General features: G+C 43.6%; 1 protein-coding gene across 3 annotated transcripts in view; it reads left to right on the top strand.

Moving 5' to 3' along the window:
* Nucleotides 1-19,847, top strand: part of CENPT (centromere protein T) — a 121,765-nt gene extending 101,918 nt beyond the window's left edge. For all 3 annotated transcript variants that reach the window (XM_088471840.1, XM_088471838.1, XM_088471839.1), the window contains 2 exons: nt 15,951-16,055; nt 19,599-19,847. In XM_088471840.1, coding sequence (XP_088327966.1) covers nt 15,951-16,055; nt 19,599-19,722 — 229 coding nt within the window. In that variant the 3' untranslated portion in view covers nt 19,723-19,847. The remainder of the gene's footprint in view (nt 1-15,950; nt 16,056-19,598) is intronic.
* Nucleotides 19,848-22,258: the final 2,411 nt, after the last annotated feature.

Raw genomic sequence — 22,258 nt, 5'->3', positions numbered from 1 at the left:
AGGACGCTTATGCGTAGTGCGTCATTTAGACTCCTCAAAGAAGCGTTCCATAAAGGCCGACACTTTCTCAACCCCTACCGCCGAGAGCTCCATGGTACGGACCCAAGGAGGATCAGGACCCTAGTAACCACCCCCCTGAAACAGCAGGCGGTGAGGGCAAAACAGTCGCTGGTGCTGCTTGGGCTAATTCCTCTTTATGGCGTAGCAACTTCAGAGAGTGAACGACTCCTAGCCTGAGCCCATGCCGGCTCCTCCTTAAGCGGAGTGGCTCCCACAGCTGGCTGCGCACATGTGGGCCCCAGCTGACAGTCCATACACAAAGCCCCTGCATCCAGTTGTCCACACGGCAGCTTAGCCCGACACTGGGCACATGTAAAAAATATAGCCATAGTGGGGTTCTGGCCCTTTGTGGACTTTTTGTCCGTCATTAGAGCACCCCCCTTCCTGCGCTGCCCTGCCGCAGCAGTCAGCCCGGAAAAACTTGTTAAATTTTTTGCATTTTGTTTAAAAAAAAAAAAAAGTGGCCCTGAATATGCAAACACTCCGAGCAGGCACAAGAACCGATTACAGTAATACTGAAAATTACTTAGCTGTACGCTGCAGAGGGAAAGGAGCTTGCTCTGTCCTCCCTTATGCTGTTCAGGCTTGTGTCCTTTAAAAAGTTGTGATCAGACTTCCTGGGAGCCTGCATTTTGCCTCTGCCATGGCAAGTGGGCTTTTGGTTAGTTTGATGGAGCCAGGCTACTTGGTTTGCATCAGACTACGGGCGGTGATACCACGCGTATTGCACATGGAAGGTATCAGAACTAGGCTCTTTTTGGGTTTCCGTTTGTGACGGATACTTGGGCGTCACAGTTACGAACCTTCCTAGGTTGCTGGTTTCACGACGTCGCAGGGCTTCCCCTGTTTTCTTGTTGGCGCCCTCAGCTCTGAAAGTGGTTTTTGACATTTCTCTCCAGCGGGGTTGTGTCGCTTGGGGTGGCCAGTGCACAACCCTTACTGACCTTGGTCTCACCCGTTCTGTGGGTGCCGTGTCCGTCGCTCTTGCGGAGCATTTGCTTTTTGGGCATGTCTCCACTTAGCAACCATTCATTGGGCTAGGGTCACTCGCGGGAGTTCCTTTGGGTACGTCTCCAGCCTTGTAAGGGTTGCTCGGCACCCCTCTAGTCTAGATTGCTGGTGCGGTCCGACCGCACTCCTCACTCTCATTTGGTGACGGTTTTCCGGTATTCTCCTGTAGGTTCGTTCCTGGGTCTCTCCTGGATGGGCTTGTGGTACCCACAGACATAAGTCTCCTGGACTATGGGGCCGTGATGTTGCCTTTATGACTCTAGGACTGTTGGGTAGCTCTCCACAATGGCTCGAGTACTGAGCCATTTTTTTTCTGCATCTCTTGGGGGCCGGCTGGTTTTTGCAGTCGGTCAAACAACCGCTCAGTGGCAAATGTACGTCATCCGGGAGGCCCTAGAGCGCTGACACTCTCAGCAGTAATAATGCCTGTAATGTGATAGGGTACAGCGGACTCCCTCCCAGGGCAGTGGTCTGTCTGGCGTTCGTTTGGTTAGGTCTTCAGCGAGAGGATCTTAGGGCCTCTTGGCACATCTTCAAGACTTCACAGGGTTGTCTGTGAACAGGGTATCTGCTGGTTCTGCAGAGAATACCTTGACTGTGACGTGCAAGTTTCGGCTAGCGCGTCAGTTCTGCCGTCCCCACAGGTACCTACGGTTCTCCAGCATGTAAAGCCTTCCCGTATACGGGTAATCCTGGAGGCTCCAGGCTGGCTCCACTGTCATGATGTGGGGCCATTCTCAGGCAGTCGGTATGTCCTGGATTGTGTCTTCCACTTCACCAGTCCTGCTGCTACATGGTTCATGTTTCTACACAGGGACCTTCCTCAGTTGGTTTTCCCGATCTGGCCTTGGTGACCAGGGATGGAAAACTTATGTCTCTCGTTTCCTTTGAGTTGGGAAACTGTTTTTTGTGGGGGTGGATTACAAGTTTTTACTTCTCATGTTCCTTGGTCTTCCTTCGCGGGGGTTTGGAGGCCGGTTGACTACTTCATTCTGTGACTATACTGGCCCCCCAGTCTTGAGGAAAGAGAAAAGAGGATTTTTGGTACTTACCGTTGAATCCTTTTTTCTGAGTCAGGCTGGGGGACACTGCGTTCCCTCCCTCACGCTCAGTCGTATTGAGTATGAGTTATGATTTGTGTCCTAATTGACCATCAGTTTCATTATTTTTCTGGGTGACAGAGTCACTGAGTATTGCTTTTCCTTACCAGGCACTTTTGAAGTTGCACTGAAGTCAGGGGTTACAGAGGGGAGGAGTTATAGATTTCAGTGTTTAGTGCCAAATCCACAGCTTCCCATCTACAACCCCTGGTCCAGTGTCCCCCAGCCTCACTCAGAGAAAAAGATTCAACGGTAAGTACCAAAAATCCTTTTTGTCTCAGCTGCCCTCCGTACTTGATTTTTTTTTATTTTATGTAAATGCTTGGTGGTGTCATTCATCTTGGTGATACAGATGTGTCCTCATACACTATTGCTGCTGTAGCGCCAAACAGCCCTTCTCTGCGCAACAGGTCCCCTGCGACTCTACTAGCGCCAATCGGCTTTTTCGCCCGCAAATGCATCCTAGTCGTAAGGCGATGGGGCTCATCATGAGACTGTAATGATGAATTTAGATATACGACACTTGTATATCTGTGTGCGACTGAGTATGAATCTGTATACGAATTGTTACAATGCAGGATGTCCCCGACCCAGCGTACGGGTAATTGGCCCAATACATTGCAGATGCATGGAGGGCCTTATGTCCATAACAATTTAAATAAGTAGATTGGTTCTACCTCCTGCTGTAATTGTATTTTCCATCAGGTCAGTTAGAGGTTTTAGCTTTCGCATACCTGCCTAGAGGCCTGATTTTTATCAGGCAAAGGAGTGAGGCTTGCAAACATAAAGTATGGTGGTCGCTCACATCAGCTTAATGACATTGCACAGGTGCTTGTAAAGGGCGGGGTTTACTCTGAACTACAGGAATAAAAGGGATTTGCCCTCTAGCACACTGCAGCAATATCAACAAAAACACTTGAATCCTACATAATAATAGAAATTCAGAGGTATTAGTTACATAAATTTGCAAATATATGAATAAGCGCCAGGCCAGCGTCAAGGCTCCTCTATACTGGCGTCCATAACATTATGGGGTTCACGTCTGAGGCGTAGGAAACCCCAAAAGAATCCAGCCAAGGACCATCCCCAGGGAATCACACGAAAAAAGGTGATAGTGATATGTAAAGATAAATCAATAAGTGTTAATATAATGAGAGAGTTAAAAGGAGTGAGGCTTAATTTGAAATGAGAGTTGTATATGGGTGTAATATTGATTTATTTTGGTGTAGATTGGGAGAGTGGCCTACATTGTCCAGATCTTGCAGTTGGGGGTGTTATCATGTATGGGTTACGTAGTGCAAGGGGTAGGAGATGACTGAATTCAGGACAGTCGGCGAGATGGTTTATTCAGAAAGGAAAAATATTGTGAATGTGGCCATTTTTAGTCGGTCATTCATGTATTTTCAATGGCTAAAATAACATCTTTATTTTAGTGGCAATTAAGGTTTTTTTTATTTAATGAATTGAATTGCATAATGTTTTTTAAATAAATTAAGCTTTTATATGAATAACATGATGTGATCTATGGTTTATTTTTATCAATTCGCTCTGATACCAAGGGTGAGTGATTGCCTAAGTTTTATATTAGTCAGTTTTAATTATACATACATAGTTGTCATAGTTTAGTACTTGGAGACCGAGCTTAAATATATTTCACGTCTTAGTAGACATTGTTAGATTTCCCTTCTGCCTTAGGATTTTCTTAGACACGGTGATACATTTGATTTATATGTATAACAGTGGCAGTATTAAATGTATTGAAAACTAGACTGTGAAAGATTGGTTATGCCTTACCAGGACTTTTTCCAGATAGGTCTGTAACCTTATGGGGCCACTGAACCTTTTTGGCTGCCTCCAGTTTACTTGGTAATCTAGTATATAAGCTGGATGCTGCTGCAGGTCTAAAATATAAACAGAGAAGAAAGTCACAGAACGAAAACATGATCATAGACTTGTATAACAAACCATGATTATAAAAAAAAAAAGTAACAATTTATTACAAACCTAAAACATCACATTAATAAAACACATAATGACCATGGTTAAAAGTGTATATACAGTAACAAGCAACTTATTTACACCAATTAGTTTTTTGGATCCTGATACGCTTCTTTACACCTGCCAACGGAATCGTTATGTAATACCGACAGACGGGATCCAGGCGCTCAGTATCCCCGACGCCTGGATCCCGACAGGGTTAACATACGGTACTCCTCCCCCTACTAACCCTCCCCCCTACCCTAACACTCCCTCCCTGGTGCCTGAACTTAACCTCCCCCCCCCCCCCGTCCCAGTGCCTAAACCTAACCTTCCCATCCCTGCACACTAAACCTAACCCTCTCCCGTTAGTGTCTGACCCTAACCCCCCCCCCTTCCCCCCCTAGTGCCTAATCCTAACCCCCCACCCCGCTACTTAACTTCAGCATCCCGGTATGGTATGCGTTGGCATCTACACCGCCGGAATGCTGAACGCATAGCGTGCCAACAATGAGTGTGATTTTATTAAACGCGGTGTTGATAGCGCCGGGAAGGAGTTCCCGAAAGCTATTCAATTCAGCACACTGTTAGGCAGAATAAAGGATTTCTTCTCGCACCCTCCTGAGAGTGTAAGCAGAAATATGACTATAGTGCTGGCCGTGAGTCTGTTTGCTAACAGTCACGCAGCCGGAACTTTTGTTTGCAAGAACCAGCATTATCCCACTAAACACCCAGGTTAAGTCGCAAGTACTGGCATTTTTCGACTTATGTTGTTATAGTCGGACATAACAGCGAGGTGAATTTAATAGCTCCCGGATCAACCTCCCAGCGATATTCATCTCGCGTTTAATTGAATCGCCCCTTTTGTCAAAGGATAAATGGCAAAGCACCATCAAGATGTACTGGATTTTTCACCTTTATAGTTTTGACTTTAAAATCGGGAGTCATTTTCTAAACTGAGTACCAGAAGACAAGGGCTTTTTTTTGTGTGAGTACTCTGTACCGGCACTTTCTTCTTCAGGGTCCATAGGGTGGTCCACCGGGATTACCATGGGGGATAGTTGGTTGGAGTGAGGCATGCACCAAACAGTTAAAGCTTTAGCTCCCAGGATGCACCGGCCTTCCTCCTTATATACCACGCCCCCCAGCCACAGGCAGCCAGTTATTTCGTTGGTGCTGGCAGAAGCAGTAGCACCTTTGAGAACAGTGGGGCTGTGTTAGATAGACCCAAGTTTTTACTTTGTTTCTGAGCAAGTGGCATGGAGTGTCCTAATGGACACCTGCGTGACTGCTCCTACTACCCCCGCCTGTGCCACAACACCAGTGACTGGTCCGGTGATTAAGGCGGGCACCAGCAGAGCTTGGCTAGCGCTTCCCTGGGAGACCCTGGACGGCAGCCGGATAACGGGGATGTCGGGTAAGGCGATTCCCCGCAATCTCGTTGTTATGCAGTCTTTACCTCCTGCTGTGGAGACCAGCCGGAGGCCACTGTTGTAGAACGACTGGTGCGTCAGCTCCCCCACTACACCACCAGCGCAGTAAAATCTTGTGTCTGGGGCCTTTGTTAAGCCAGAAGACCCAGGGGTCAATACAGCAGTTGGGGAAGTAAGCTCTCCCCTGACAGCCCCTCCCCCAGCTCAGAGTGTGATTTATCAGTTGAGTCTTCCCTCATCTGCGCTGCTCCTCCTACACTCTCCTCCTTAATGAGACGCTCCGGTGTTTTTAATCAGGTCTTTTCTGAGGGTCTCAGGAGATCGGATCCTGTCTCCCTGGAAGCAGGTAATACAGCCATCAAATCCTACCAGCCTAGTGTTGCTTGAGTCGTTGATTCAGTTCCCATTGCAAGTATATTTGTATTTATATGCATTGTATGCGGTAGCTCTGCTGTGGTGATATACTGCCTTTAACTTTCTGCTGCTCTTTTTAACCCGTCACTACCAGATGTGTAGGGGTTAATTTCTACTTCACATTTACTTGTATTTGTGAAGGGTGTCACATTGCATTATTTGCTATATACACTGTATTGTGTGCTGCTTAGGCTGTTGCCCCTGTGCTGGTTACATGCATAACCTGTTCTGCAGGCTTGTCCTCTCAGGATATTGTGCAGGATGGTCAGTGTGCTAATTGTCATGTACCTCCTCCTCAGCTTAACTCACCAGTACCGGTGCAGGAGCCACCTTAAGTGTCCTCCTTTGAACAGATTATGACAAAGTTAGTGTATTTATCAGCTCCCACGCTTCCTCCCACTGTAATGTACCCACAGCAGTTACAGACTGCTAGGTTGGTACCCCCTATGCATCCTTCCTGGATGGATGCTTATGCCCACCCAGCTCAGTATATGGCTCATACGTCTGCCGCCTTTCAGCAAGATATGTTACAGGCGGACAGACCATTAGCCACCAAAGCACATAGGCGGCCTATATTATTTCAGTCTGCCCAGCTTTCAAATTCTGACACATCATCTGAGGAGATAGATGATGCACAGGGTTCTCCTTCAGGGTCCCCCTCGGGTGAGGAGGACCATCATTCGATAGTGGATGTTCCTTCTCTAGTAATCGCGGTTAAATCATCGTCAATATAGAGGAACCCGCTCCTTTTTTCCTGGACATTGTTTCCCTGGACATTTAGGATGCGTATATGCGCGGGCCTATTACGCCATCCCATCAATGATTTCTACAGTTTGCTGCTCTACAGCGACATTACCAGTTTCAGGCACTGCCATTTGGTCTGTCAACTGCCCCTCAGGTCTTTACCAAGATGATGGCGATTATGACGGCCTACCTGAGTCAGAATCCTGCCATACCTAGACGACCTCTTAATTTTGTCACAGGCTATTTTACAATGCCGTCTCCAACTGACCATTGCCTGTCTGCAAGCACACAGCTGGCTCATCAATTGGAAAAAGTCCTCCCTCTTTCCAACTCGGAGGATGTTACATCTGAGTGCACTCCTAGATTCTCAGGTACAAAGGATTTTTCTACCAGCAGACAAGATTTCGGTACTGTAATTGCGTGTGCGCAAATTGCTCTGCAATCGAAGAATTTCCATTCACTCAGAAATACAGATCCTGGGGTCCATGGTATCTACCTTCGATATGGTGGAATATGTACAGTTCCACTCCAGGCCCCTTCAACAATTGATTCTCTCCCGATGGAACGGACAGTATCATCTGATCCGGTCCCAGACGATCCTCCTCTCCGGAGATTCGGTTTTCCCTCTCATGGTGGCTACAGACGTCACATCTGGACGAGGGTCGCCCCTTCTGGGTTCCAAATTGGAATGGGGCGCAGTGACAGGTCATCATACCTTTCAGGGAAGATAGACAACTCCAGAAAGTCGCCTGCCTATAAACATTCTGGAGCTTTGAGCTGTGTACAAGGCAGACCGGTCCAAATCCAGTCCGATAATACGACCACAGTTGCCTACCTCAAACATCAGGGAGGCACGCGAAGTCTGGCAGCATTGCGGGAGGTAACGCACATCCTAATGTGGGCCGAATGTTTTCTCCCGGAAATCTGCAGTATTAATCCCTGGAATCTTCAACTGGGAAGCAGACATCCTAAGCCATCAGGATGTACACGCAGGGGAATGGGCTCTTCAACCAGATGTCTATCAACTCCCGGTGGACAAATGGGGCCTACCAGACGTAGACCTCATGGTCTCACGTCACAACCACAAGGTCCCCAAGTATGGGTCCAGAACCAGAGACCCCTTAGCAGCTTTCATGGATGCTCTGGCAGTGCGATGGAATTTCAATCTTGCATACCTTTTTTCTTCCAATTTCCCTCCTCCCAAGGGTTCTCCGGAAATCAAAGCAGGAAGGTGGCACAGTGATACTGATAGCTCCAGCCTGACCCAGGCGAGACTGGTTCATCGATCTATGGAGTCTTTCCATAGAAACTTCCTCTACAATCATACATGTTAGCACAGGGTCCTTGTCTGCACTCAGACTTTCCTCATCTGTCTTTGAAGGTGTGGCTCTTGAGTTATCCCTCTTAAGAGCCAAAAGTTTCTCTAGCTCTGTGGTCAGGATGATGCTTGGGGCAAGGAAGACTTCCTCAGTCCGCATCTGTCACAGAGCTTAGCACTCTTATTTTTAAGGGTACTCACCCAGAGTAAAACCTTATGGTTTTAGGGCTTTCTGGGTGCCTGCCTTTTGTTTCTTATCTAGGACAGAGCTGTCCTCAGTACCCGGATTGGTTACCTTCCATAAGTGATATCCCGGGGTTTACCTTTTGATTGAAGAGTGTGGTTCTGGTTTGTTGGACCTTCATGTACGGTTTGCTGTGGCCCTTTTCCTAGCGGCCACGTGGGCTCCTGTCCACACCTTTCTTAGGTTTTTTGGCTCTGGGGATGCTTCCTTTGGGGTGCAGGATTCTCCTTTATGCTCAGGAGCGTCCCCACCTTTAGGGGAAACTGCTTTAGGACATCCCCATGGTAATCCCTGTGGACCCCTTATGAACCCTGAAGAAGAAATTGAGTTATGTTAACTCTATTCTTCGAAGTCCATAGGGTCCACAGGGCACCCACCCTGATGCATCTGGCTTCATTGGGTATTTTTCTCTTGATCACTGATTCCCTCATCTTTTGTGAGTGTGTTTCTTGAGAGTAATGTTCTTCCTTCTCCTCTCTCCTACTCCTGCCTTGGACTTGTTTACAAAACTTATAGAATAGAACAGATGTGTACTAGCGCACTAAGACTGAAGGGAGTGGTGAGAGGAAGCGAGCTGTCTTATGGAATAGCTGACTCTATCCCTAGGTCATAAACAGAAAAAATAGATATACTGCGCTCAGCTGATGATATAATGTGTTCTGTTTGTGAACAGATATAGTGGTAGCAATAGTATATACTGGAAATACACATATGCAGTATGATAGCTATGGTAAAGTGGTACCAATTGTATATAATGTACATATATGATATGAAGCCTAAACAAGAAAAAGAACCGTAATTGTATGATTAGATGTAATGGACCAATGGTAACATAACCCCTATGACCAATAATTGATGTATTGTGCGGTCATGCACAAATTCCACAAATCAAACAGTATAATGGTAAAAAAGATAATGGTATTTATTAGAAGGTATGCTAAACCAGGAATAACCAGAAAACCTGCACATGCAACTGGATCATCAGTGTCTGGTGCACCAACGTGTATGAAAAAGGGATTGGTTAGTAAAAAAAAACGGGATCACATACTGATGGACTAGTATGCTGAGGTATCAATGTCCAGGAACAAAATATAGTATAAAAATTCTATATTGGTGTGCTCACTGAAACAGTGAGTAACAGCGGTGTCGCGGTGTCCCGCTGATGGTAAGGGGGTATTGACAAGCACTGAGATGTGATGCCCGAGGTGGTCTTCTTGGGGCTAAGGAGTACGGTGTGGTCGACTAGGGAGAGGCTGTCTCCTGACATAGTGTGTGTCACTGACCAGCATGTGTGTCGGACGTTTGCCTGAATGAACAAGCAACTGTCGTCACCGTGCATGTAGTGAACGCTGATGTCTGAGGAAGAGATGTCACGGCAGCACCGCTCGCTAAAGCCGTGCACCGTGTATCTCCTTCTTGTGAAGGGGACTTACCTCTCTCACCCTAGAGGGCACCGCTACTTCCACTGCCGGTTCTGTTCCTCTCGAACAGCTCTTCTTGCTTCCTGTGGTGTGCGGGATGTGTCACGTGACTGATGATGTAACAGGTGTTTCCGTCCGGGTAAAGTAACGATACTTCAGGCTAATAAAGAATACGTTTCTGCAGGCACTGGTCTTGCTTGGTATTTAACAAAGTCTTGTTATGGGGTAACCAACAACGCGTTTCAGCCGTGCTGGCCTTTTTCAAGGAGTAAATAGTGCTGTTTCCTCTGGAATTAAATAGGGGAGAAGCCCTCACATTGGTGTTATGCAAAATAGGAGGGCCTTGATTGGTCTGTTCTTCCTAGTGGTCATTCTATGGTCTCATGTTAACAACTGCAGAAAAAAGGGGGTGGTAAATGACATTTTAGCTATGTAGATGGGAATTTAATCCTATCATTTAAACACTTCATGCGGCAGACTAAATAGAAGTAATCAAATGGCCGAGGAGATCAACCATGTATGGTGCAGCATATGTTTGAAATGAGGCGCACTACATTAGTAAATGTCCAATATAACAAGGTAATAAGTGGCTTTTCGGGTATATGCCACCAAAATAAGTACAGTAGGATGTATATGTCTGGATAAAAGTAGTCATATGTTAACCTGGTGCCTATTGGGGATAGGTGAACTAAAAACAAAATGTCTCTTAGGGCTGCATGTTTCTAACATAACGAGTTTCGCATTCCTAAACGGCTCCCATAACATTTTTTAAAATGAGCTAATGATTCTAGCAACGTATCTATTAATGTATTCGGTACATATATCGGTATGTGCATTTAATGATGCACACCTGCACTCTGTCGACATAAACAGAGATAAAATATCTGCATAATATATGTGGTGACAAATGGATCATTAACTAATAGTGTCCGCCATGTAGTTGAAGGTGCTAGAAGGTGTTAAGAGTCCCTTGATTTATTCAAACTCAACAGTGTGCCTTAGCTTTTCTTTTTGCATATGATGGATTTGATCTCATCGAGGTTATGTTCTCGAGGTGCGAATGTTTTGAGTTCGTACATCCATTTGAGTTCTTTAGTGTTTATCGTGTGGTTGAAGTCACTGCCTCTCCAGTTATGTGTGACTTCTTCCAAACCTACAAATTTGAGTGATTTTGGATCACTGTTATGATGGATTATTAAATGATTTGACAGGTTATGTTCCTCAACTCCTCTCTTAATATTTCTAATGTGTTCACTAATTCGGATCTTAAAAGGCCTTATGGTCCTCCCTATGTATTGTTTTTTACAACTACACTCTAGCATGTAGATGACACCTTTGGTATTACATGTAATCCTACTCTTTATTCTTTTCCTGTCGTGCATGATGTAATTGTCGTGGTGGACTTAGTCGTTCTGTAACCATAATTTACACAGCTCAGGTACTGTATGTACCACAGTGGTAAAAAACGTTTTATTGTTCCCACTGCCTAAGGTCGTTTGTTTTAGTCTCTTAGGTGGAATGTGGTTACGCACTATTTTTTGTCTCAAATCAGGTGCTTTCTTGTAATTTAATCTGGGATTTGGAGGTAGGTGTTTGGCCAGTGTATCATCGCCCAGTAGGATCGGCCAATGTTTATTGAGAATCTGTCTTTCCTCTTTGGCTTGTTTTGAATATTGTGCGCTAAAAAGAACTTCTTCTTTAAATTTATCCTGTCTTGTGTTGGTTTTTTTATATTCAAGTAAATCTTCCCTTTTGTAGTTCTCTACCTCATCAAATGCCTGTTGTACTATATCTTTATTGTAGTTTTTTTCAAGAAATTGTGCTGCTAGTTGTTGGCCCTGTATCCTGTAATCGCTTAGCCTGGAACAGTTTTTCCTCAGTCTGAGAAATTGTCCTTTCGGGATGGTATAGAGCCAATTGGGGTGGTGCCAGCTAGTCGCTAAAAGAAAACTATTGACATCTACTTCTTTTCTAAAGGTGTTTGTGTGTGTATCCTCCCTTTCTCAATGAATATATTGAGGTCTAGAAACTCCACCTTATTCTTGCTATAATTAGCTGTGAGTATTAATTGGTTGTCATTGTTATTCAAAGTAGTCAGGAAATGTTTGAGAGTCTCTTCATCCCCCCCGCCAGATAAAGAAAAAATTCGTCTTTATACCTCTTCCAGAGTACGAGGTTTGCCCCAAGGTCCACCCGTCTTCCCCCCCCCCCCCCTCCCCCCCCCCCCCACACACACACACACACACACACACACACACACACACACAGATAGTGGTCCTCCCACCAACTCATGAAGAGGTTGCCATAGCTCAGGGCAAACCTCGTACCCATTGCGGTGCCAGTGGTTTGCAGATAAGTGATCGATGAACCAAACATAATTGTGCTTAAGTATGAATAGAAAACTGTCAATAATGAAATCCCGTTGAGTGTCTGTCAGAAATTCGTCTTTATCTAGATGGTATTTGATGCTTGTAACTCCCTGGGTGTGGTCTATGACCGAGTATAGAGATGTAACGTCTGTAGTTACCAACCAAAATTTGTCCTCCCATTGGATTTCATTAAGGATATTCAGAATTTGAGTAGTGTCTTTAAGATATGCGGTTTGTTTATGAACATGTGGTTGCAATATGGTGTCTACATACTCAGATAGATTAGATGTGAGAGATCCTATCCCTGATATTATGGGTCTACTCGGTGGTCTGGTTTTGTTTTTATGCACCTTGGGTAGATAATAGAACACTGGAATCACCGGATGTTGTGTTTCAATGAGTTGGTGCTCATGATTTGTCAGTACCCCTATCCGGATAACCTTCAGTAGGTGAATGTTCAATTCTTTTGTAAATTGTTGCGTGGGGTCATTAATTAGGACTCTGTTAGATGATTCTACGACATATAGTCTCTGTGCCTCTGCTACGTAATCTGCTTTATTGAGAATAACAATACCTCCCCCTTTGTCTGCAGGCTTTATAATGATCGAATGATCTTCCTGTAGTTCTCGTAATGTCGTCTTTTCCTTCCTTGTCAATTTATTATTTTTGTTGTGAGTATGCATGTTCTCTATCATTCGCGATCAATTTCATGAAAGTCTCAACATACGCCCCTTTCATGTGGCTGGGATAGAACGTGGAGTACGATCTTAAATCTGTAATGGTGGGTACACACTACACGATATGCTCCCTGAGCGATATCGTGTAGTGTTGTTCCCGGCAGGCTGTGCTCAATGTCGTTCGTGACATTGAGCACAGCCGCTGAACGATATCATTTACGATATCGTTCAGCAACGGGCTCTCTCCCCCATTCCCTGACATGCAGCAACCTGACGAGATCGTCAGGTTGACCTGCACGTCAGCCCGATGAACGATAATGACGAACGACCTGCGGGAACGCGCGTTGTCGTTATCGTTCATCTTTTTGGGGTTAAAAATGGACGATAAAGTAGACGACTGAACGATAACGATATCGTTATCGTTCAGTCGTCCACTTAATCGCCCAGTGTGTACGCACCTTTAGTTTCGTGGTATTGGCTATGTCTGTGTTGTTGGCTATGTCCGTGTTCCTCACTTCTGCTGGAGTTACTGATGCTAAATATTTCTTTAAAGAAAGTTTTCTGGTGAACTTATGGGGATCTATATAGGTTTGAAACTTGTTAATGTTGTCTACTGGAGCAAACTTCAAACCTTTACCTAAAAGTTTGAGATGTTCATCAGACAGGGTAATGCCGATTAAATTGAATATGTCTCGTCCTGGTGCGGTGTGTTTCGTGAATGTTTTAGTCTTGCTTCCCCCCTCCCCCCCCCTAAACAGCCCTTTCTTGTACGACTAATTTCCATTTTCCTGGTTTGGGTTTTTGTGCTGTATGGCACTAGCGGTGTTTTGTAGAGAGACTCCTCTAAAAAAAAAAAAACTGGTGGTTGGGAGACACATTCTTCAAAGTTTATTACTTCGGGTGTTATGTTGTTAAACGGTGGCTCTCTGTTAGGTGTTTCTAATGTATTTAGGTTGTTTGTGTTCCAACCTCTGCCTACCAAGCAAGACCAGTGCCTGCAGAAACGTATTCTTTATTATCCTGAAATATCGTCACTTTACCTGGACGGAAACACCTGTTACATCATCAGTCACGTGACACATCCCGCACACCACAGGAAGCAAGAAGCGCTGATCGAGAGGAACAGAGGTGGCAGGGGAAGGAGCGGTGCCTTCTAGGGTGAGAGAGGTAAGTCTCCTTCACAAGGAGGAGACACACGGCTTTAGCGAGTGGTGCTGCCGTGACATCTCTTCCTCACACATCAGCGTTCACTACGTGCACGGTGCCGGCGGTTGCTTGTTCATTCAGGCAAACGTCCGACACACATGCTGGTCAGTGACACACGCTATGTCAGGAGACAGCCTCCCTCTAGTTGACCACACCATACTTCTTAGCCCCGAGAAGACCACCTCGGGCATCGCTTCTCAGTGCTCATCAATACCCCCTTACCATCAGCGGGACACCGCTGTTACTCACTGTTTCAGACAGCACACCAATATAGAATTTTTATACTATATTTTGTTCATGGACCTTAATACCTCAGCATACTAGTCCATCAGATGTGATCCCGTTTTTTTCTTACTAACCAAACCCTTTTTCATACACGTTGGTGCACCAGACACTGGTGATCCAGTTGCATGTGCAGGTTTTCTGGTTCTTCCTGGTTTAGCATACCTTCTAATAAATACCATTATCTTTTTTACCATTATACTGTTTGATTTGTGGAATTTGTGCATGACCGCACAATACATCAATTATCGGTCATAGGGGTTATGTTACCATTGGTCCATTACATCTAATTATCATACTATTACGGTTCTTTTTCTTGTTTAGGCATCATATCATATATGTACATTATATACAATTGGTACCACTTTACCATAGCTATCATACTGCATATGTGTATTTCCACTATATACTATTGCTACCACTATATCTGTTCACAAACAGAATACATTATATCATCAGCTGAGCGCAGTATATCTTTTTTTTTTCTGTTTACAAAACTGGCTGGCTGGGGGCGGGGTATATTTGGAGGAGGGCCGGTGCATCCTGGGAGCTAAAGCTTTACCTGTTTGGTGCACGACTCACTCCAACCAACTACACCCCATGGTAATCCCTGTGGACCATATGGGCTTTGCATAACTATTAATTTTTGGGGGGATGAAGTCTTTAATTCTGATCACTAGATACCAGAAATAATTTCAGAAATTAGTGATATAAACATCTGCACGCTTATGCAGTGTGTGGAAGCTACTGTAAATATGAGTACCGCCACCTTTTTTCATAGGAATAACCCACTGCAGAAGGTAGTTTTATTAAATGCACAATCTTTATACGGATTTCTGATTAATAATACACACACAGAATTTAATGCAGTGAGACCGATGCCTGTTAGCTTGGTGTAACTTGCATAAAATCACTCTGTGCTTGCCCATATAATATATAAATGGGATGGAGAGGGATGGGGCAGACTAACGTAGACTGAGTACAGTGAAGGTGTGTAAAGCTGGGCATCCACTATACAATTATCTGTCAGATATCTGTCCAGTCTGGCTGGTTGGAATGAAAACCTGGTAATGTATGCGAGGAAATGACAGTCGATCATATGGTTTTAACACTGAAAAAAGGAGAAAAGAAATTGTTCAAATTTGTTACATTTGTGTGTTTTAACCAATTGGCCTGAACAACCATTTTTGTCTGTTTTCCGGTGTTTGTGAGCAAATGGACGATTGTCATTCCCTCCAATACGTTACCAGGTTTTCATGTGTGCCTGTGAAAGCTGTATCATGTGTTGCTTGTCAAGTGCAAGTTCAAATACACGATGATGGTGACAGCCTCCAAACACTAGCAAACCACTCCTGTTTAACTGTGAATGAGGCCCGATGCTGATGGGTTTTTTACGTTGTCACTTGTGCGTGTTAATATATATTTATGTGAATGCGTATCTTGTAAGCAAGACAATTAGTTTAAACATGGGGGTAAGTTTGTGATGTATGCTAAGCACACCTCTTTTGATCATTGAAACTTTGCATACAGATGCAGTTATGGATTTATTGGAGAATGGCTTTTAGTCTTGCAAATTGAAGTGCACTTGTGTGGAGCTCTGCTTCAGGCCCATTGTGTCCGTTCTTGACTTTCCTCTGCTTAATTACGGAACGTGACTAACCAAAGTTTTGTCATTTTATTCTTACATTTTCTAGTTTGGAACTATATTTTGACCAAATGTCAGGTGATCTGGCTGCATATTGTGCTCATGCCGGTCGCAAAATGATAACCTGCGGTGATGTGGAGCTCCTTATGAAAAGGTAAGGTGTGTATTGTTATTAGTTGTTTTGTACTCCATGTTCATAGAAGTTTGTAACTTTTATTATTTTTATACTAATTTAGATAATACACCACCCATTGTCTACACGTCTACATTTATTTTCTCTGCCTTGCGTTTCATTGTTTATTAGTATAGCACTGGTTTATAAAGAATAGTGCATATTCTTACTGTATGTTGGCATGTGAGGGATAAACATCAGCAGATAGGGGCCGCTGTATACATATGCAGACTACATACTACTCCACTGATATATTTATATAGCGCATTAGGACACATCGTGCTTTAACAGAAACTATGAATATGATAGAGGTTTACATTTGCTGTCTTCATCTGCGTGAACGCACCGGCCATACTGAGTAACCTGAAGTTTACTTAGATGACCGATGGTCACGCAGAGTGCCCCCTGTGCTGCGTCTGCAGAGTGCCCCCTGTGCTGCGTCTGCAGAGTGCCCCCTGTGCTGCGTCTGCAGAGTGCCCCCTGTGCTGCGTCTGCAGAGTGCCCCCTGTGCTGCGTCTGCAGAGTGCCCCCTGTGCTGCGTCTGCAGAGTGCCCCCCGTGCTGCATCTTAGGACACAGCTGCGGATCACGTAAGTCGGCAGACAGGAGTCATCTATTTACACAAGACTCCTCCTGTGGCATTAGCATATTATTACTTTGCTGCTGCATACAAAGTTGCAGCAGCTGTGCAGTAACTTACATTTCTGAATCAGGCCAATAATACAGAGGTGAGGCAGTAATTTTGAGTCATCAGTTCCAAGGTTTATTCATCCCACCCAAGAGATTACCAGACAGGCAGGCCCCTTGGGCACTTTTCCATGTTACAAGATAAGCAATACATGAAAGACATACAAAGGTAAAAATGAAAAGTGTCTAACAAGATTCAGTACTCACTGAATAAATAGTTTTACATGTTGTTTATTCTGTCAATGAAAGTACCAGGCGAGGCAGCCATCTTGGGCACATTACGTATGTTTCTGTGGGCATATTGATAACTGAGGGCGAGATGTACAAAGCTGAGGATGGAGATAAAGTACCAACCAATCGGCTCTAAACTGTCACTTTACAGGCTGTGTTTGAAAAATGACATTTATGAGCTGATTGGTTGGTACTTAATCTATCTCTGACTTAGTACATCTACCCCTGCATGTTTTACTGAGCTTGTACACAGTGTAAACTTTTTTTATGTGGCTGTTCCAGTCACCAGCTCTCTTCACAGTTGGGTAATTTTGCAGTGTGATGAATTCACTTTCTAGCACCATTGCGAAGACAATTCCTTTGGGTTTAGTGTCACATGCCTCCACTAGAGTTTGACAATTGAAATTGCCTGATTCTGTATATACTTGATACTCATTGGGCCAAATGTAATAGCCTCTGATTTTCTTAAATAGCCAATGTTTTGCCAATTTCCTGCTGAATTTAATGCACCATTTTTTATTACTATATTATATTATACTATACTATAAACAATACAGCTCATAATAGAAACAAAGGCACGAAACCCACTGTTTTAAACAGGAATAAAAAACAATGAGAAAAGTGGTGACATGTATACCTTTTATTAATATAGGTGCTTCTCTTTACATTTAGGACATAGGGGGTGATTCAGCAAGGATCACCATGCAAAGCTGCAGTTCCTGGGCTTGCCACTCCCGGAAAACGGAGCGGACATGCCCCCGTTTCTGGGAATGCCGGCCACCCCTGCACTGCCCCTTAAATGCCTCTGTCTGTTAGTCAGGCAGATGCATAGATGGGTCTGCAGAACAGGTCCTGCGCACCTGCAGATTCCCGATGTAATCTGCGATCAGCTGTGCACTTGCGTGCAATGTTGAATCAGGCCCATAGTCCCATTTCACAGACAACCATGTGCTCCACTGAACCTGACACATGTAAGCCCTGGTAAGGAGTTTAATATGTATTTCCTGGAGCCGAACTGAGCCAAGAGTTTACAAAGTTTGTTCTGCGGAGCTGAGGCACATTATGGGCTTGGGAAGATGGGATAAGGCCTGTAGCCGCTCTGACCACAATCTAACGTTTTGTGTAAGGAGGTCAGAGTATAAGTAAGGAATTCTGAATTTAGTGGTACGGTAGAAGATACAGTATTAGGGATTTCAGACCATCAGCCTGTGACTAGAACCTAGTGCTGGAAACTGACATTTTACTTCAGGCATAGTGATGCACTTTGTAGGTACATATAGAAACTATATGGTGCCCCTAGGGTTAAAATCTTTATACCTTTTTTCGTCCATACAAAAAAGACTGCATTAATGGGGGCCGGGCAAATTTCAGGGTTACCCCACAAAGAAAGATACCTGGAGTATTCCCCTGTCCCTGTTACATTTCTTACAACTTCCCTGCCATGCTGCACAGGTGTCAAGAAGGAAAATAGGGTATTACAGAGGCTGCGGAATCTCTGCTTCTGGAGAAGAGTTCAGAGAGAACAAAAACAGGGACCACAGATCAGCTTGTAATTTACCTGTGTACTAGACAGTCATCTGCTGGTGTTATATACAGAGGGACCATATCATCATCTTACCAGCAGGTGGCAGTGACCAGTAGGGCAATGAGCTTAGGTAAATTATATACAGTAACTGAGCGGATTTATTTACCAAGGGATAGGTTTAAATATTTGTCTGTGTTGCTTTTAAATATTCGTTATGTAGGAATAAAGAAAAAAAATATAATAATTCTGTACTGGGAGAGAACATTTACTTTTTGTTGCCCCATTAGACATGCAAAGCATCTTTTCCAGGTACAATATTATACGAATGTAAATATGAAGCCTTACCAGAGCCGTAACAAAGCACTTCCAAACCCCAGAGAAAATGTGCTCCTTAAAGCTACATTTTCATCTATTTTTTTCACGTAATACTTAAGCTGCATACACACACAACAATTTTTTGAATGATTATCGTTAAACGATATCGTTTAACGATAATCGTTTGAAAAAATCGTTCACTTTCTGAGTCAAACGATGAACGATTATCGTTAATGCGCGTTAACGTTTGTAGTTCAGTCAGACTTGTCAACTGAACGATTTTCATTAAGGGAATATGCAAAAATCGTTTGTAGTTCAAAAAAATCATTCATTACACTTTAAAAAAATCTGACAGAAAATCGTTCATAAATTCATTGGTAACAAAATCGTTGTGTGTGTATGCACCTTAAGTATTAGCTAATACATAAAAAATGTAGTTTAAGAACCTGTATCAGATTGCTTTGATCTCTGTTCTGTTAGTCATAGGAGAGCCAGGAATTGATTTCAAGGATTTTTTTGTACCATAAACAATACATGTATGGAGCTCAGTAAACAGATAGAGAAGAAAGAAAGAAAGGTTCAGTCAAATTTCTTCTGGTGGGTGGGCAAATCCTGTACCAGGGATCCAGGGCAAATGCTGTATGCTAAAACCACCCGTAGACAGTCTTAAGGCCGCTGTCAATAGTTAAGATTTATACATTTTTGAATACTATGTAAGTAATTGTCGTTACCCTGACAACAATTTCCTTTCTTTTCGCCTGCTTCTAGGCAGCGCCTGGTGACCGATACGACTTCTCTCAATGTACTTATTGAAAAACACTTACCTTTGGATTGCAGAAAACTCCTAATTCCATGTGCGATGAGCGGAAACAAGGTCTACCCAAAAATATAACTTCATCTACAGTTAAAATATGTCGTTTTAAATGTAATGTTAAAAAATGTTAATGTAAAGGTTTGAGTTTTTTTTTTTTTTGAGAATATTATATCTAAAACTTAGACTTTGCTCATGTGCATGTAGTAGCATTGTTAATATAAAATATAAATGTTAAAGTATTAATAAAAAATATTTTGTATAACATTTTTCTTCGTTCTTTTTTTTTGACGCCCATAATGAAATATTCTATTTGTATAGTTACTATAAAGGTATTTAGCTGTAGTGGGGATTTCCGTTGTGTACAGCATAGAGCAGAGCAGTGGTTCTCAACCTCAAGTTTTCCCAACAAGTCATGTTTTGAGGACTTCTATCTGTGGAAGCAGGTGGGATAATTACTGATCTAGCAACATAAGATTAACTCACCTGTGCATGATTACAGACATCCACAATATATGACCTATTGTTGGTACATGAGTTGAGAACCCCTGGCATGAGGGGAAGCAAAGATTGCAATACTTATGTCAGAATGCCCAGAGAGAGTGGGTCTATCTTGGGTGCCCTCAGTGACCAGGGTATGCAGTCGGGAAGCCGGCGGACCTAATCCCGGCGAGGGTTAAATGTCAGGCATCTAAATCAAGACGCCTGTCATTTTACCGACGCCGGGAGACCGGTGCCCGGCATCCCAATCAAAGTGATGCTGGGTGCCGAGCTGCAGGGGGGGGGAGTTAGGTTAGGCACCCCGGGGGGGACTTAGGGTTAGGCACCCCTCGGGAGACTTTGGTTTAGGCGGCGGGGAAGGGGAGGTTAGGTTTAGGTACTTAGAGGGGAGATTAGGGTTAAGCACTGGGGGGGGAAGGTTAGGGTTAGGCACCCCTAAGGGAGGGTTAGGGGGTAGAATAGGTTAGTGAATACTTACTTACCTTTAGGGCGATCGGGATTTTCATCCTTGTCGGGCTGCTGCTGTCAGGATTTGAACCGCCGGCCAGGGGTCCGGCGGTAAAACATACTGATTCCGTCACCAGAACCAGAATGTTAACAAAAAGAGTCTCTATGGTCTAGTAAAACAGCTAATTAAAATTATAAACATTATTAAGTCTTAATAAACTTAATGGTTATCCCATGTACTGATGTATAATTATGATTAATCTCTGTCAGTGCTGTAGCTCCATGTAAATAGAAGAAAATAATACTTTATTTTTAATCACAAATACCCTCTTCACTTTTCTCTCCACCTCAAATATAAAAGTGAAGACCGGTCATTGGATCATCACCACTGTTATAAGCTCACCCATCCTACAGCTATACTGTGTTAATACTACGGGATCATCCATGAACACCCTCCCTACAGTAATTAATGGACATAACTAGAGACATTCCATTTATACAGTGTATAAAGTCTTATATGGACATTTTTGAATATATTAAGAACACCCTTCCTACAGACCGAATCGAGTCAGTACTGTCCGTCGACATACTGAAGGGCTTATGTAGAGTTGGGAGCAAATGTAAATAAAGGAGCAATTTGCTCCTGGAACAAACCATGTTGCAATGAAAGGGGTACAAATTCATTTATTTTGTTTATTATTTTTACATGCAGGTAAAATACTTCTGCATGTACCGAATAAATTCAGGGTAGCATTGTTTTTACCCTTAATTTATAATGAAGCTAGGACACTCATTTTCCAACAATAAATCTCTCTGTACATTTTAAATGTGACCCCCACCTATAGTGCAATATGGTTTTGCAAAGTTCCTTTTTTATGTGCTCCTAATACAATTTACAATTGCACATGTACTATTTGTGGTCTGCTTAAGAACACTAAAGGAAAATCTGTCAAGAAGAATGAATAACCTTAGGAAATCGTATTATTGCTGTCATTTAATTACCGGACACAAAATGTCAGATCATTGATTTTTAGAAAATAGGGTTTATTTTAATGTTGGAGGCGGTTTCTAAAAGCCTTAAGGATGGTATAATCTAACAATTAAAATCTATTATGAGGCAAAATATTTCATCATGACTAAAACTACACGGGTAGACTAATAACCAATCATATATTGAGTTTAAATCTGGATATGCACTATACAATATATCGTACGGTCAGTGCTGTCACTAGGAAGTTGGGGGCTGATATGCTATTTTGGTGTTACTCCCTTGCATGGTGTCACCAAGCCCTCACCGTGATGAGAACGTTGTTCAAAATAGAGTGTGGCTTTGCGTGCATTCGGCGTGTGCAAGCAGATCAGTAGGCACACTTGATGATCGCAACCCCAGTGATGCCACTGAGTACAATATATTGTTCCGACGCGGATCGGAACAATATAGCATACACCTTGTATAGTGTGTGTAAATGCAATCCGTCGTGAACGACGGTCGTTTATTGCATCGTCCCATCTGCTGTTCTGCGCAGCAGATGGGATGTTGCAATGAACGATGAGGTGTTGTTACATGCAGCATGTAACGACACATTGCTCCATTGTACACTGGATTGTGCAGTGTGTACGGTGCGCGCAATGTATCATTAAGCTTTTCACTGTGGGTCAATTTAATGAG

The sequence above is a fragment of the Taudactylus pleione genome, unplaced genomic scaffold (genome assembly GCF_031769625.1).
Source record: "Taudactylus pleione unplaced genomic scaffold, aTauple2 ptg000117l, whole genome shotgun sequence".
NCBI classification, from domain to species: domain Eukaryota; kingdom Metazoa; phylum Chordata; class Amphibia; order Anura; family Myobatrachidae; genus Taudactylus; species Taudactylus pleione.
Note: the sequence above shows the minus strand (reverse complement) of the source record. Positions and strands in the feature narration are given on the sequence as shown.